Consider the following 13,015-nt stretch of genomic DNA (forward strand, 5'->3'; position numbering starts at 1 on the left):
CTAGATAAGAAGTGACTGCCAAAGACAAGAATCATTCACTGCTTACTTTCTCATATCTTTGGAAATTAGGGCCTACCACCTTATAAACAGTACCAACCACTACATTTAATACTACCATTATTTCTGCAGTTTTGGTGTGGCAGTATTAGTAAAGAGACTAACTATAAAATATTCTAGTAATCCCCCAGCTTACCTGCAGCTGGATACAGTTTCATATCAGTCAAAACATAAATTATTGCCAAAGACAAGCAGAAACTCCATTTCAAAATCAGAAAAGAAATTACCTATACTAAGTCCTTCTGAATAATTTCTTTTCAATGGTTGTATATTCAGCAGTTGTTAAGGTTACAGGTTAGTCAAGGAAGTTGACAACAGAAAAAAAAGGGTGGGGAGAGATAATATGACCGTTCAATTTGCCCCCAAGGAGGGTGATAGCCATGCTATTCCTGAGAGATTTTGGTTTTTAAAAATCGAACCTTATAGCCATGTAATCTTTTTTTGATTCAATTCAATTCTTGTCCTATCCATTCCAGAAAGTAGGAACTTTCCTTTTCACTCTTTAGCTTTTTATTTATTTTTACATTCTGAATACTGTTTCCCCTTATTTTGGCTAGAAAACAAGGAAAAAAATCCTAATTCTTCCCTTATAGGGCTTGTTTTCTAAAATGCTGATGAACACTAGTGTGCTGTGTACTTTCTCCAGCTGATTAGACTAGGTGTACCCAGTGTACATGAGGTGTACTCAGTACCCAGCTGAGATTGTACTAATAATGAATAAAGCACAAGAATTATTTCACTGATCTTGTGTTTTATATTCCTATTTATGTCTCTCAGTCAGGTATTTGAGTTCCTTCCAACGTGACATTCAGCTTTTTCTTACTGTAGTTTCCACAGTATTTGGAATTATTGCCATATTATTCAATTACTACATTCTTTAAAACTGCAGCTGATTATTTCCAAGTAGAATACTCTTGTCCCTCTTTCATTTTATTATATTTTTAGAGTTTTTTTCTAGTTTTCCAAACTAGAATTTCCAAGTTTTTAATTACCAACCAAGACTCCATTGCATTTGCAGGCCCTCCTGGTTTAGCACTATATGCAAATTTAGTAAGCAGATCCTTCAGTTTGTCAGGAAAACATGGAACAAAACCACACCTATCACCTATCTGTTGATATGGTGTGATGATACATCCTTTGTTTGATAGAGAACCATTAACAACTATTTGTTAGGCAAGGTTATCCAGTAATTTTCCACCCACTCAATCTCAATTTCACCTAGTCCTTAATTCTCCATGCCATACTTATAAGAGTGTCATGAGAAAAGGTATTAATATCGGAGTAAGATATACAGCTTCTCTCCTATCTACCAGGCCAGTTAACTGCTCACATAAGAGCATTAAATCTGTTTAATGATTTCTTCATAATAAATTCATGTTGTTTTTACTCATCTGTTATCTTCCAAGTGCTTGCAAACTCTTTGTGCATATTAAGTGACTGACTCTCAATTCCCTGGCTCTTGCATTTCCCCTTTCTGAAGACAAGCATTACACTTCTTGTTTGTCTAATATTGCTGCAATTCATCCATCTCTCTCTATTTCACAATAAATGCATTTGAAAAATAATGATCAAAGAGTGCCCCCCGCAATACCAGCTCTTCTTGCCTTTCTGATCGGCATATTGTAAGAGCTCATCCACTGGGGTTACAGAAATATGTGCTCTTGAAGTTCACTTCCCCTGTATAAGGGTTGTAAGTTTTTAAGAAAATACACCGCTTCATGATTGCTTTCAGTCTCCTGCCTTCTCCCTCTCAGCTTTATTTACGTTCTCCACCTTCTCTATAAAAAATACCCTTCTTCACTGCTTTCTAAGAATTTGCCGGCCATTATGTCTTTAGAGCAATGCCTGGTTCTATCCCTTTCTCAAAGGATGCACCCTATCCAAACAAACCACATTGGGTGATTCTGCCAGTTGCTCACAAGAAACCTTCACTCATCTGGCCTGGGAGTCTTTAATGAAGAGAAGAGAGCACCCGCTTTCTTCTCCTCTATCATCACTCAGATCATTCCAGCAAATACAGTTCTTCTATGATCTGGAGCTCAGAGGGAAGGTAGCAAAGATGTATACCTTCACTCTGAGCTCCAGATACGTCTGTGATATCAGACACAGAAGTTCAGTGGTTTTAAGTATCTGCAAAATAGCACAAGGGTCTTTTAATATTATTAAAACGCTAGTTTAATAAGAGTACTTAATATAATATTTTAGTATTAAATCAAATCAAAAAAGGTAATTTTAATAAATAGTAAATATCATCCCAACCAGGACTATCAATTAAACAGACCTAGTCAAGTCTTTAAGTCTTATATCTCAATTCCAATAAAATTACTTAAAGTGATTATGCTGATTCTGTGTGTGTACAAATGAATGTTTGACAAAGGGTGTGCAAATACATGCACAGATGAAAAAAATCCCAAGGCAAATACATGTGTTTATAGAGGACTTATGAAAAGTAACACTTCAGGTATCTGCTGTTGTTATTCAAAGATTTTAATGAGAATAACTAATTATCAGTAAAATGATCAAGCAATGCTGAAATACCAGAAAAAAATGAAAGACAAAGGGTAAATTCAACACTCATCAGAAATAAACAATTGTTTGCCAAACAGAAAAATTCAAACTGTTTCAGAAACAAAATACATTGCTGTGATTCTGAGTGAGTTTTGCAAATATTGGGAATAATTAAATATTGTCTCTATTTTAAAAGTGCTGTTCAAAACAACAGACGTGACCCCAGTACATCCTGCAAAAAACACCAGGACAAGATGCAGGAAGCTGGTAAAGCCCGGTGGTACAGCAACAAGAGGCTTGAACATGGACATCCCTTACCTTTGGAGGGGGTATGAAGATTAAGGATGGGGTACTGAGACTCTGCTTTCTCCCTTGAAGGAATAAACTCAATCCCCAGAATTCCCCTGATGGGTGAATTCACAGAAAACACACAGGCGTCACTCTTCTACATGGATTGCCTGCGGTAAGGGAAAATGGGGCTTTGTAACTGCGTATCACCCTATAAATTCCTGTAGTGTGTAATTTTTATCAGAATAGATTAATCCATGCCAGTGATACAGATGACTAATTGGACAAGCTGCTATTCAGAAAAATTAGATGTTCAACAATACAAATACTACTCACAATAAGAAACAGAACTCTCAATATTGTTGAGCATTTCTCACATACTGGTAAATTGGTATAGCTGTGCTGTGAAACAGCAGGTACGTTCACAGCGTTTTCAAGCCTTGTGGATTTTTATTTTTTTGAAACTTGAAATATATACCTTTTTTTGATGTGTAAATAGTAATTTTTGTCCTCAGAGCAAGAGGATACAATGAAATACATATGAATACAACATAAGTCAATAAAAGCGTGAGTGGCATTAAGATGAAAAGGAAATGGCTGTTCAACATCTCCTCTGACACAAGACATTTAAGAGAACAGAACACAACTTTCTTGCTGCATTTTCTTTGTCTGAGGTGTTAGAAGTCTTCCTTGCCCAAGATATTTCTCACAGAGATAGTAAAGTAAATGGGCAGCACAATTTCAGAGTTCATCTGAGCAATTCTATCAGGGTACAGTACCCAAACTGCGAACTGACTTGAGTGGCATACACCAACTTGTTACTTTCCTTTTTTTTGCTGTACAAGCATCTGTTCTCATAATGCTATAGAACTTCTGTTTTGTACAAAGCAACATCCCTCCAAATTCATACGGTTTTCAAAATCTGAAATTACCTACTTAGCTAGGATTATTCTGAAGATACTTACAAAGTTGCAGAGCATAACATGTATTTTCTAATACATAAGAATTATTATAAAATTGTCACTGTTGACATAAGCTTTACTACTTGTATCACCTGACAGATTCTGTATCTCAAGCTGAATAATAAAAAGTTTAATGTTCTGGATCAACTAGTTGTAGCAGGAAGGATTATTCCAATTAGAAAATTTCTGCAAATAAAAAGAAGAAAATACAATAAAGGTTGTATTTTATTTGAATGAAGTTGCTGGTGTGCTCACTTTTTATAAAAAACAGAGCACTACTTGCCATTGCAGATGAAAGAACCATTTTATATTGAGTGGGAAGATAATTACAGAATTTAAAAATGAAAATAGTCTTCTAATATCACATAATGCCAACTACAGACAAAATGAGAAAATGGTATGACTGACACGTTGTCTCATTGAAAGATAGTTGTAGCATAGAACTTCAGCATATGTTAACATTCTGCTGCTGTTAATTAAGCATCAAGGGAAACTATATACAGCAAAGGACTACTACAGTGAGACCAAGAAATAAATTTTATAAGGATTCACAGATTCTGTATCGTTAATAATTCATAAATTAACTATGTGGTATAATTTTAAACATAATTATTGTGGAAAAAATTGTTAATAACACCTATCAGTGCCTTAAGCAGTAATAGAAAACATGACAACATTTATCTAAAAAATTCCTGCTGCACACCAACCTGAGTTAACAAATATTACTTCTGGCCTCTGAATTTCAAGTTCTTAAATCCTACTTCCTTTGTTCCTTCCCTAATTACGTACTGCTTTTGGTTTCTTTTTTATCAACACTAAATCAGAACGGAAGAATTGCTCTACATGTGTTATTTGTCATGGTGCGTTACATGTATCCATATATGTATCCATACATGTAACACACCATGACAAATAACACACACAGAGCAACATATATGGATCCATGTATGTAACATACCATGAAATATAACACATCCATATACGTTACCCTTTTTTGTCAAAGTCTGACATTTGCTGAATTGTTTTCAGTTGATCTACTTGAACTGAGATCTTTTTCTACAGATTCTTGCTTAGCTCATCATTCCATATCCTACATTCACGCAGCTGGTTACTTTTGTCTAAGTATAAAACCTCCTGTCTATGCTGAATGTATTCTCCTTATTTCTGAAAGTCTGTCAATAGCCTCTGACAGCCTCTCTTCTGTGAGAGCCAATTTAATCCAGTAGTGGTAGAAAACTCCAGAAAAACAAATAAACCCAGAAGCTTTCCTACCAATTCAATGAATTAAACTGATCTAGAGAGTCAAAAAAATGGCAAAGTCAAACAAAGGCGAGGACATTCTGCAGCCAAGAACAGGGAGAGGGAAGTGAGATCACTGCTTTCCAGCAGCACCAAGCTGTTATGTCAGCTGTCCAGGAAAGACAAGCTTTAGTATCATCTTGAAATTTAATCATGCTAGTTCCAAGTCGTTAATGACAATAATAAATAATACCAGAGCCAGGTGAGAACTGTAGGAAACAGGCAAAACAAAAAACTGCATCCTGAAATGTATCCAGGTTCTATATACTTGAGCTTACCTCTGTGGCATGAAGACTAAAGAGGACCTAAAGTTGGTTTTCAAGATCCTAGTACAAAATATATTGTTACGAAGGAACACTGGCAATGCTCTTTTTATTTTCCAAAGTTATTTATATTTTTATTTAAATCCCTCACTGCACTATTCTCCAATATAGAAGAAACATATCCTAGTGAGAATGACACTTAAAGAACACTTTGATCCTCAGGGGCTCTTGTGTTGTGGGTCATCAGGAGAGAACACATCACAAAACCAGAAACTGTTGATAATTCCACAAAAAATAGCTTGGTGCACTTTCACTTGTCTGGCTACCATGACAGAGGTTGGCATGTTTTGTGGAAAATACCATGCCATGTATACAGTACATATTGTTTTCACACTGACAAAACTTCCAGAACTAATGCTGCTTGTGAATTATGATTCTTTAATGTACTAATATGAAGAGAGGATGTCTGTGGAAGCCCTGTTGCAAATCCATTTTCCATTTTCCTGTCCCTGGAGGCTTCAGATGAAGTTCATTAGTAGATACATAGACATCTTGCTAGAGAGCCAAGAAAGTTATTCCTGCACCCTTATGACAGAAAAATCTGAGTTCTGAATCTCCTCTGGGTGTCACAATGCCCCTTTCCTCTTGGTAGTCACTGAGAAAGGAAAGATGGCACTAAACCCAAGTGTCAGCACTCCTGAGCTGCAAGGATTACACAAACTCCTTAAGTGAAGCACCTATGTAGGATTTAGGCACTTTGAGGAATCAAAGATTCAGGAAGTGCCACACAGAAAGGAAATCTGCTGGATAGGCTTGCAGGGTTTGCTTTGTTTTGTTAATTTAAAAATTATTCAGAAACACATTCAGGTATCATGCGATTCCAACAAAACAACTCTGTGAAGTTTCCATATTATGAAAGTGCATAAACTTATTACAGGATGTTATACAGTATTAAAGATAATTGTGCATTGTTACTAACTTACTCAAAAGAACTTTCCTTTAATAATGATATTTTGAGTTTGGTCTTTTTACGGTCACTCAGTTTCTACTACATATGTTGATGCTGTAGGAAGTACCAGCTGTGATGTTCACAATTGATTTTTTTCATATCAACAGGTTTTCAAGGAATTAGTATGCAGAAAATATCAGAGGTTCTATTAGCATTGCTACCAAAACCTCAAACTTGATGAGAGATGTGGACCAGAAGCAGACTTCTCCTGAAATTTAAAAGGTCTGACACACTTGATCACAAAAAAGTAGTTTTGACAGACTGTGAAATAATGGAAACAGGGAGGCAATGTTGCCTCTGCCAGTCAAAGCAAGCTACTGAACCTTAGGCTGCCTTGTTCTTCAGTAACACTATTTGTAAATGTTCGTTCCATCTATGAATACCTGTGGCTCCCAACTTCACAAAAAAGTGGAGGAAACAATCTTATTGACACACACAGTACTGCCACACAAACTTATCTCAGCATCCCAAACTTATTTGGGACTTTTTAGAGGCTCCTGTTCCTTTCACTGGAAGGAAAAATCCTAGTGTTTTCTCCTGAACAGAGTAAAGGATTTACCATGACACCAGCGTTGCAACAGCCTTCTTACCTGAAGTGCAAGAGGCTTCCACCTCACATTCTTCAGAAGGGCAGGAGCAGAAACCAGGGTATTCTGAGGACGTTTTTTCAAGGTTAAAATCACTCCATTTGGGTCTTCCCGCAAAGCATTTACTAGATTCTTTAACTGCCAGCCAACCTAAGGAAAAATTCCATAATTGAATTTTGAAAGCTTTCTGTTTAACTTTAAATGTGAAGGAAGTCTTCTATTAACTGAAAAGGTCTATTACAGCCTACTCTGCAAACATACACAGTTTTGATAAACTGTGTTCAATTACTCCTGTTGGACTAAAATGATGCTGCTGAAGCCGGATTTTTTAATTTTTTTAAACTGTTCCCCAACAAAATAAGGCACAAGTGAACACTGTCTCCCTTTTAATAATTTGTGAGATCACTGTACATTTTAAATCAAATGACGAGGACTAGCAGCCATGAAATAACTTTAATCTGGATCCTTAGTTGAAACATTGACCGCTGAGGAGGAAGACAGGCTATGCTATAGCAACATATGTAACACGTATGTAACAGCTTTAAGATCCTAACTGAAGAGAAATGATCATTTACTTGATTTAGCTATACAGCCCCTGGATAGAGCTGAGTAATTCACGTTACTATAAATTCTAAACACAGCCATAAAAAAAGAACATCGCTAGTACTGAAAGGATTTTATATGTGCCTCTCACAAAAAGCTACTTAGAGACATTTTTTTAATCTTCTTGATTATTTAAATATGAATTTACCATGAACTGTTTATACATGAAAACAGAAAATGTATTTTTATGGGTTTTTTTAAATGAATGTTTACATTATCCTATTATCTTGAATGGTTGAAGAGGTTTTAAAACTGAATAATAATATAAATGACAGTATATAAAGATGTTTATGATAAAAGTAGTTTCTTACACATTTAAGTGCTGCTGAAATGTCTATCCATATTTCCACAGGCACATGAGAAAAAAAAAAAGGGGGTATCAAAACAGTCAGATATGTAAATTCAGAACTGAAAGTGACATTCATAAAAATTCACATTTTTCTAAACCTAAACCAATCTTTCTTCCAAGTTACACCGCTGAAATCAGTGCAATTGTACTAGTTTAAATAAGAGAATAAATTTGGCTCTTTTTGCCCTTCCTATATGCAACTGATGTATTAGCTTGCTCACTATGAATAAAACAAGAAATTCCTACCACTTAGCACTTCAAAGTGAATTATCATCAAAGTTGGTTTGCCCAATTTCCCAAGCAACACTATTACTGAAGACATTTCTTTAATATCACGGTCTCAGAAAATGTATCCTGCGTAATACCAAATCAGTACCAGCAGACAGAAATATATTGCAATGCTTACAGGATTTGCTAACAGTCACTTCTAAAGCTTGCATTTTTTGTCAATATACTTGTGACCTGATCTAGATAACCAGACTTACACCAAAAATTTTGAAATTTGTCTCTCTTCCACTGGTGGCAGAAAAATGGTACGACTAAAGCAGACTCCTAGTTACTCACACCTAACCTAGCCCGGGGTCCCAAGAGCTAAGCTATTGCCCCCATTTAGTCTCATCTGGTTATTTTCAGGAAGTATACCAAGGATCTTGCTAAGTGACTCAAATTACAAGACTGAGCCTACCTAGAAAGGAATTACTGGGAAGAGCAACTACTTGCAAGTGGCAGTTCGGTTACTGGTTCACATTCAGCTCTGGGAAACAGCAAGGCAGGCATAAGTATTTATAGGGAGGACTATGGAGAATTTTCCTGTCCTTACTTATTTGCATCTTCTCCCATTCACACATGATTTCTACATTTGCCACTCAAGGAGAGCAAATAGGTGCAGGACAGACTCTCCACTTACCCTTTTAAATATTGTGCCCTTTTTAAAACATTATTTAAGTGAGTCAGGTTTTAATTTGAACACCGATGGTCACTTCCTACCCACAGTTCTGCTAAACAAAGCAGTATGAATCCAATCCTGCACAGAATATTTTTTCAAAAGGCAATTTCTTTCACAGAAAAGCTGAGCCCCCAGCACCTATATTAGACTCTTCCCTCCATTTGCTATTCCAAACATGGCAGCTTTTTACAGCAGCAATAAATGACCATAGTAAAGACCTGTCATAAGTGTTATAGCTACCACAAGTCTTAAGCCCTAGTGTCAAGCTGGTCTGTACTGAACGGGAATTAGAACGCTGTGTCCGTACAGCAGTTCTCCAGACACAACCTTACCGAGGTCGAATTGCAGCAGCCTTAAAGCAAACATTTCCGAACGCAAAGCTTTGGGAATACAAGAGCAGTAACTGTACAAGTATATGCAAGCATTAAGTGCTGTTATATTTGGTATGCTTTTTGACCATGTTTGACCTGTCAGAGTTCACTATGACACTGTAATCATCATTGGTCTTCTGACTAAAATGTGTATTCCCACTGCTATTAAAAAACAAGAAAAAAAAAATTTAGGTGTTCTGAATCAGAGCAGTCTACATATATGACCTATTATATCAGGTATGGTTTATAATTACTTCCCCTTAGAGCACGATTACACACAAAGGTGGAGGGAAAATAATAAAGGCAACCTGGAAGAGGTTTCAGTTCTAACCTTCTTGTAAGGGCTGAAGAGAAGTCAAGATATAAACTGGAAGGTTCTAGCCTGTCTCCACAGTGGGCCAAAGCCAGGATCCCAAGTGTGACCATTTGGCTTGGAAAGAGCTGCAATATGTGTCATAATTCTAAAAAGGATTTTCATAGCTTTTTAAAGTTCTATTCTATTTTTAATGTTGCTGTTCTATTGAAAACTTTCTAAAAATGCACCGGCCACAGGAAACCAGAAAGTGGTAGTAATTATAAACAGGCCACAGCCAAACAAACGCAAATATGTCAACTTGCATTCCATACGAACTCTTCTAGTTTGTGCTTTGTTTATAAAATGACAGAGGCTACATATATATCTTTTTTTACTCAATTACAGAATTAAAAATGAACTATTTTTGATTGTTATAGATTGATGTAATTTTCAAAATGCTGAAATCTTTAGAATTCCATGAGCTCCTTTTAGAAAAGAATGATAAATAATTAAGTTAATGATAAATTATTCCAATGAGAACCTTAATGCCAAAACCATTAAACACCAAGATCTATTAGAGAACAGTCTGCAGTCATTACTACTGGGCTATGATAAAATGCTCTTAGGAATTTGGACATGTTATTATAAATTGTATTACTAAAAATATCTTTGAAAAATAGATGTCATTACAGTGGATTAAAAATCTTAGTTGATCACCAGTCCTTGAGACAGATTTTGACATTTATTCTTAAAGAATCCGTCTTTAATAGCAATTACTACCTTCTAGCTATGGTAAGATGCATTCAGCAAAAGGGTATTTTGCTCCTTTAAGTTTTCAGCATATATATTTAGTTAATCAGATTCTACAATATGGGTTAATATATTTCTCTCAGTAATGAAAGTTAACATTAAAATTAGACTAATGAAAGAAAAAAGACTAGTGTGATACATTTTTTATTTTCCTGAATAAATGAAATTGGAGCAATTAGAATACCCATAACATTCAAATCAACAAATTCAGAAGGACATTATTATGCCATCTTTGCACAGCATAGTAAAGCTCTAGTCATGGTGCACTGTTCTCTGCTAGACGTACTTGCATATTGAAAAACAGTGCACTATTTTTTACCTCTTTATAAGGTGGGCCTACAAAACCTAGAACGTGGAAAGCCACATGCCTGCTGTTGTCTTACTTCATAACTCAAAGGACAAACAAAATACAATCAGATGCAGGCAGTGAGCATTGCTACAACAGTGATACACACAGAGTTTGTAAAGAGATTAGACTCACCGAAACTTTGATACTTACTGGCTTAAAATGATTGGCTTCTTAATTTTAGCCAATTCTTTTTTTTTTTTTAAATTTAGATGCTAAATATGAAAGAAACCTAGAAGAATGCAAAACAAGTGACTGAAAATGGTAAGAGGCAGGCAGAAGTTTAAGATTTTGGTGGTTTACACTTAGAATCACTCTAATCAATAATTTTTCTAAGTTTGTATACCCTCAGTGTGGAAAGAAGGGCTCCAGGGAAAAAATTGTGTACTGCTGTCTATGTTAAAGGATTTGTTAGTTTTCTCATAGAAAGTACAAGCCAGCTAATTAGTGGAAACTGCAAAAATATAGCAACTTTAAAAATAATAGTTCCAAAAATATTAATCCCTACATTACTAAATTCCTTTACCATAAAAGTGTAATGATTTAAATATCCACAGAGCTACAGTAATTTTGTGTACGAAAACCTGATTATTTTGCAGCTGGGACTGCATAACTAGTATGTTCAGAGAAACATAACTCACTTTCATTAACCTACAGTAAACTAGTTTGTTTTCTAGTTCTCCAATATCTTCTTTAGAATTTCTCTATATTGACTTTGTTCCTTGTTGTTTAGAAGATCTAGATTCATATGAATGGGATTCAGAATGCATACTACCAGCAATAGGGATTTGGGCATTTTTATATATCAAAACTCTGTTCATGCTGGACAAGCACCTTTCCTCCTCTTTAAAGGCTACCTGGCCAGTGATGACTTACTGATGATCTGTATGAAAAACAAACTAATACAAAATTCTTAATGTTACAGACACACACACACACACAAAAAGACTAAAGAAAACACAAACCAGTGCATTTGTGGATGACTGCACAGGCATTAAGTGCATGATATATTAATCTATTAAAAGGAACTGAAAAACAGCTGGACTGTTGAACATGATGGTGCTTATCAAAGGATTCAAGCAGTCAAAACCACCACAACAGTTATTCACCTCCATGCTAATTTCTTCAAAACACGCTATATGTATTTGTTACGGTACGAATTTAGAAGACATGGCTCAGATAGTGGAACCAGGAGTGCAGAGTGGATAGAATACCTATATACCTTTCGCTGCTTTTCCTGAAAATTCTGGGGATAAAGCAGACGTGGTTCCTCAGTTCCTTCACTGTCTTATCAAACTCTAAACATCTATCAGGACTCTGAAGAATAAAAAACTTCTAAGAAATACAAAAATACAGAGTGAACCTCACAGAAGGAAGTTAAGTTACACCTTAATTTATTTGTGAGACTTGTCCATATTCTACTCACTGTATCATATGCCAGCTTTAAAGTTACCTAGGATGGAGAGAGACAGAGCATTAACTAAACAGGAATTTAAGAACTACCTTGTCAGGCATTTGATCTGGAAATCAGTTGTACAGAATATTTTCTAAATATTTAGAACATACTATATTGCACACCACCTGAAAACAAGCAGTTCTGCTTTGACTGCAGTAACCCTTACGTGAACCAGGACAGATGTTTCCCCTCAAGGCTCTTCAAATACATAAGCAAAGCCATCTGGATGCTTACTTGTACCTCAAGTGTATGACCTCTCTTCATATTTGCATTAAAAAAAAAAAAAAAAAGGCTTGTGTAAACTCATCTTTTTGTCAAGGAAACAGACTATCATCCTTTCATATTTCAAGTCTATAATTCACTTTGCCTCATTAGGGAATTAATCAAGGGGATTGGTTTGATTAACATGGAAGTCAGAAATTATTATTAGACAAAAATATGCCGGAAGATCATAAGACTACTTTTGGCCACTCTGAATGGGGAGCTCGTCATTAACACCTGTAGCTGATTCCCTCTTATTAATATCCCAACTGTTACTAACAATAATTGATGATGGAAAAACAAATGTTCTCCCATTTTCTTACATAGTTATTTTCATTAATTAATGGAGAAGTACAGCAAAATTCCAAGAAGATGCAAGATCTGCTACTGGAAGACACGCATTACTAAGCCTTGCTGAAAAGCAGAATCCTCTGAGTAAGTAACATGTGGCAACTTGTTTGGAAACAGAATGACATCTTTTGGGGGAAGAAGTTGTAATTATCATGACACCTTTTGTCTTTCCTTTTCCTACTTGTATTTCACAACACACAGTGTGCTGAAACACAGGTGGTGTGACCTGGCACTACATTTACAGATTTACTTCC

The 13,015-nt window shown here is 35.7% G+C and overlaps 1 protein-coding gene across 1 annotated transcript in view; it reads right to left on the reverse strand.

Annotated features, from left to right (window-relative positions):
- The window catches only part of LOC142594812 (connector enhancer of kinase suppressor of ras 2-like), a 209,725-nt gene that overhangs the window by 61,888 nt on the left and 134,822 nt on the right, over positions 1-13,015 (reverse strand). The window contains exon 10 of the mRNA XM_075720442.1: positions 6,977-7,123. Within this exon, the coding sequence (XP_075576557.1) occupies positions 6,977-7,123 (147 nt within the window). The remainder of the gene's footprint in view (positions 1-6,976; positions 7,124-13,015) is intronic.

Source organism: Pelecanus crispus, chromosome 13, assembly GCF_030463565.1.
Source record: "Pelecanus crispus isolate bPelCri1 chromosome 13, bPelCri1.pri, whole genome shotgun sequence".
Lineage (NCBI taxonomy): Eukaryota > Metazoa > Chordata > Aves > Pelecaniformes > Pelecanidae > Pelecanus > Pelecanus crispus.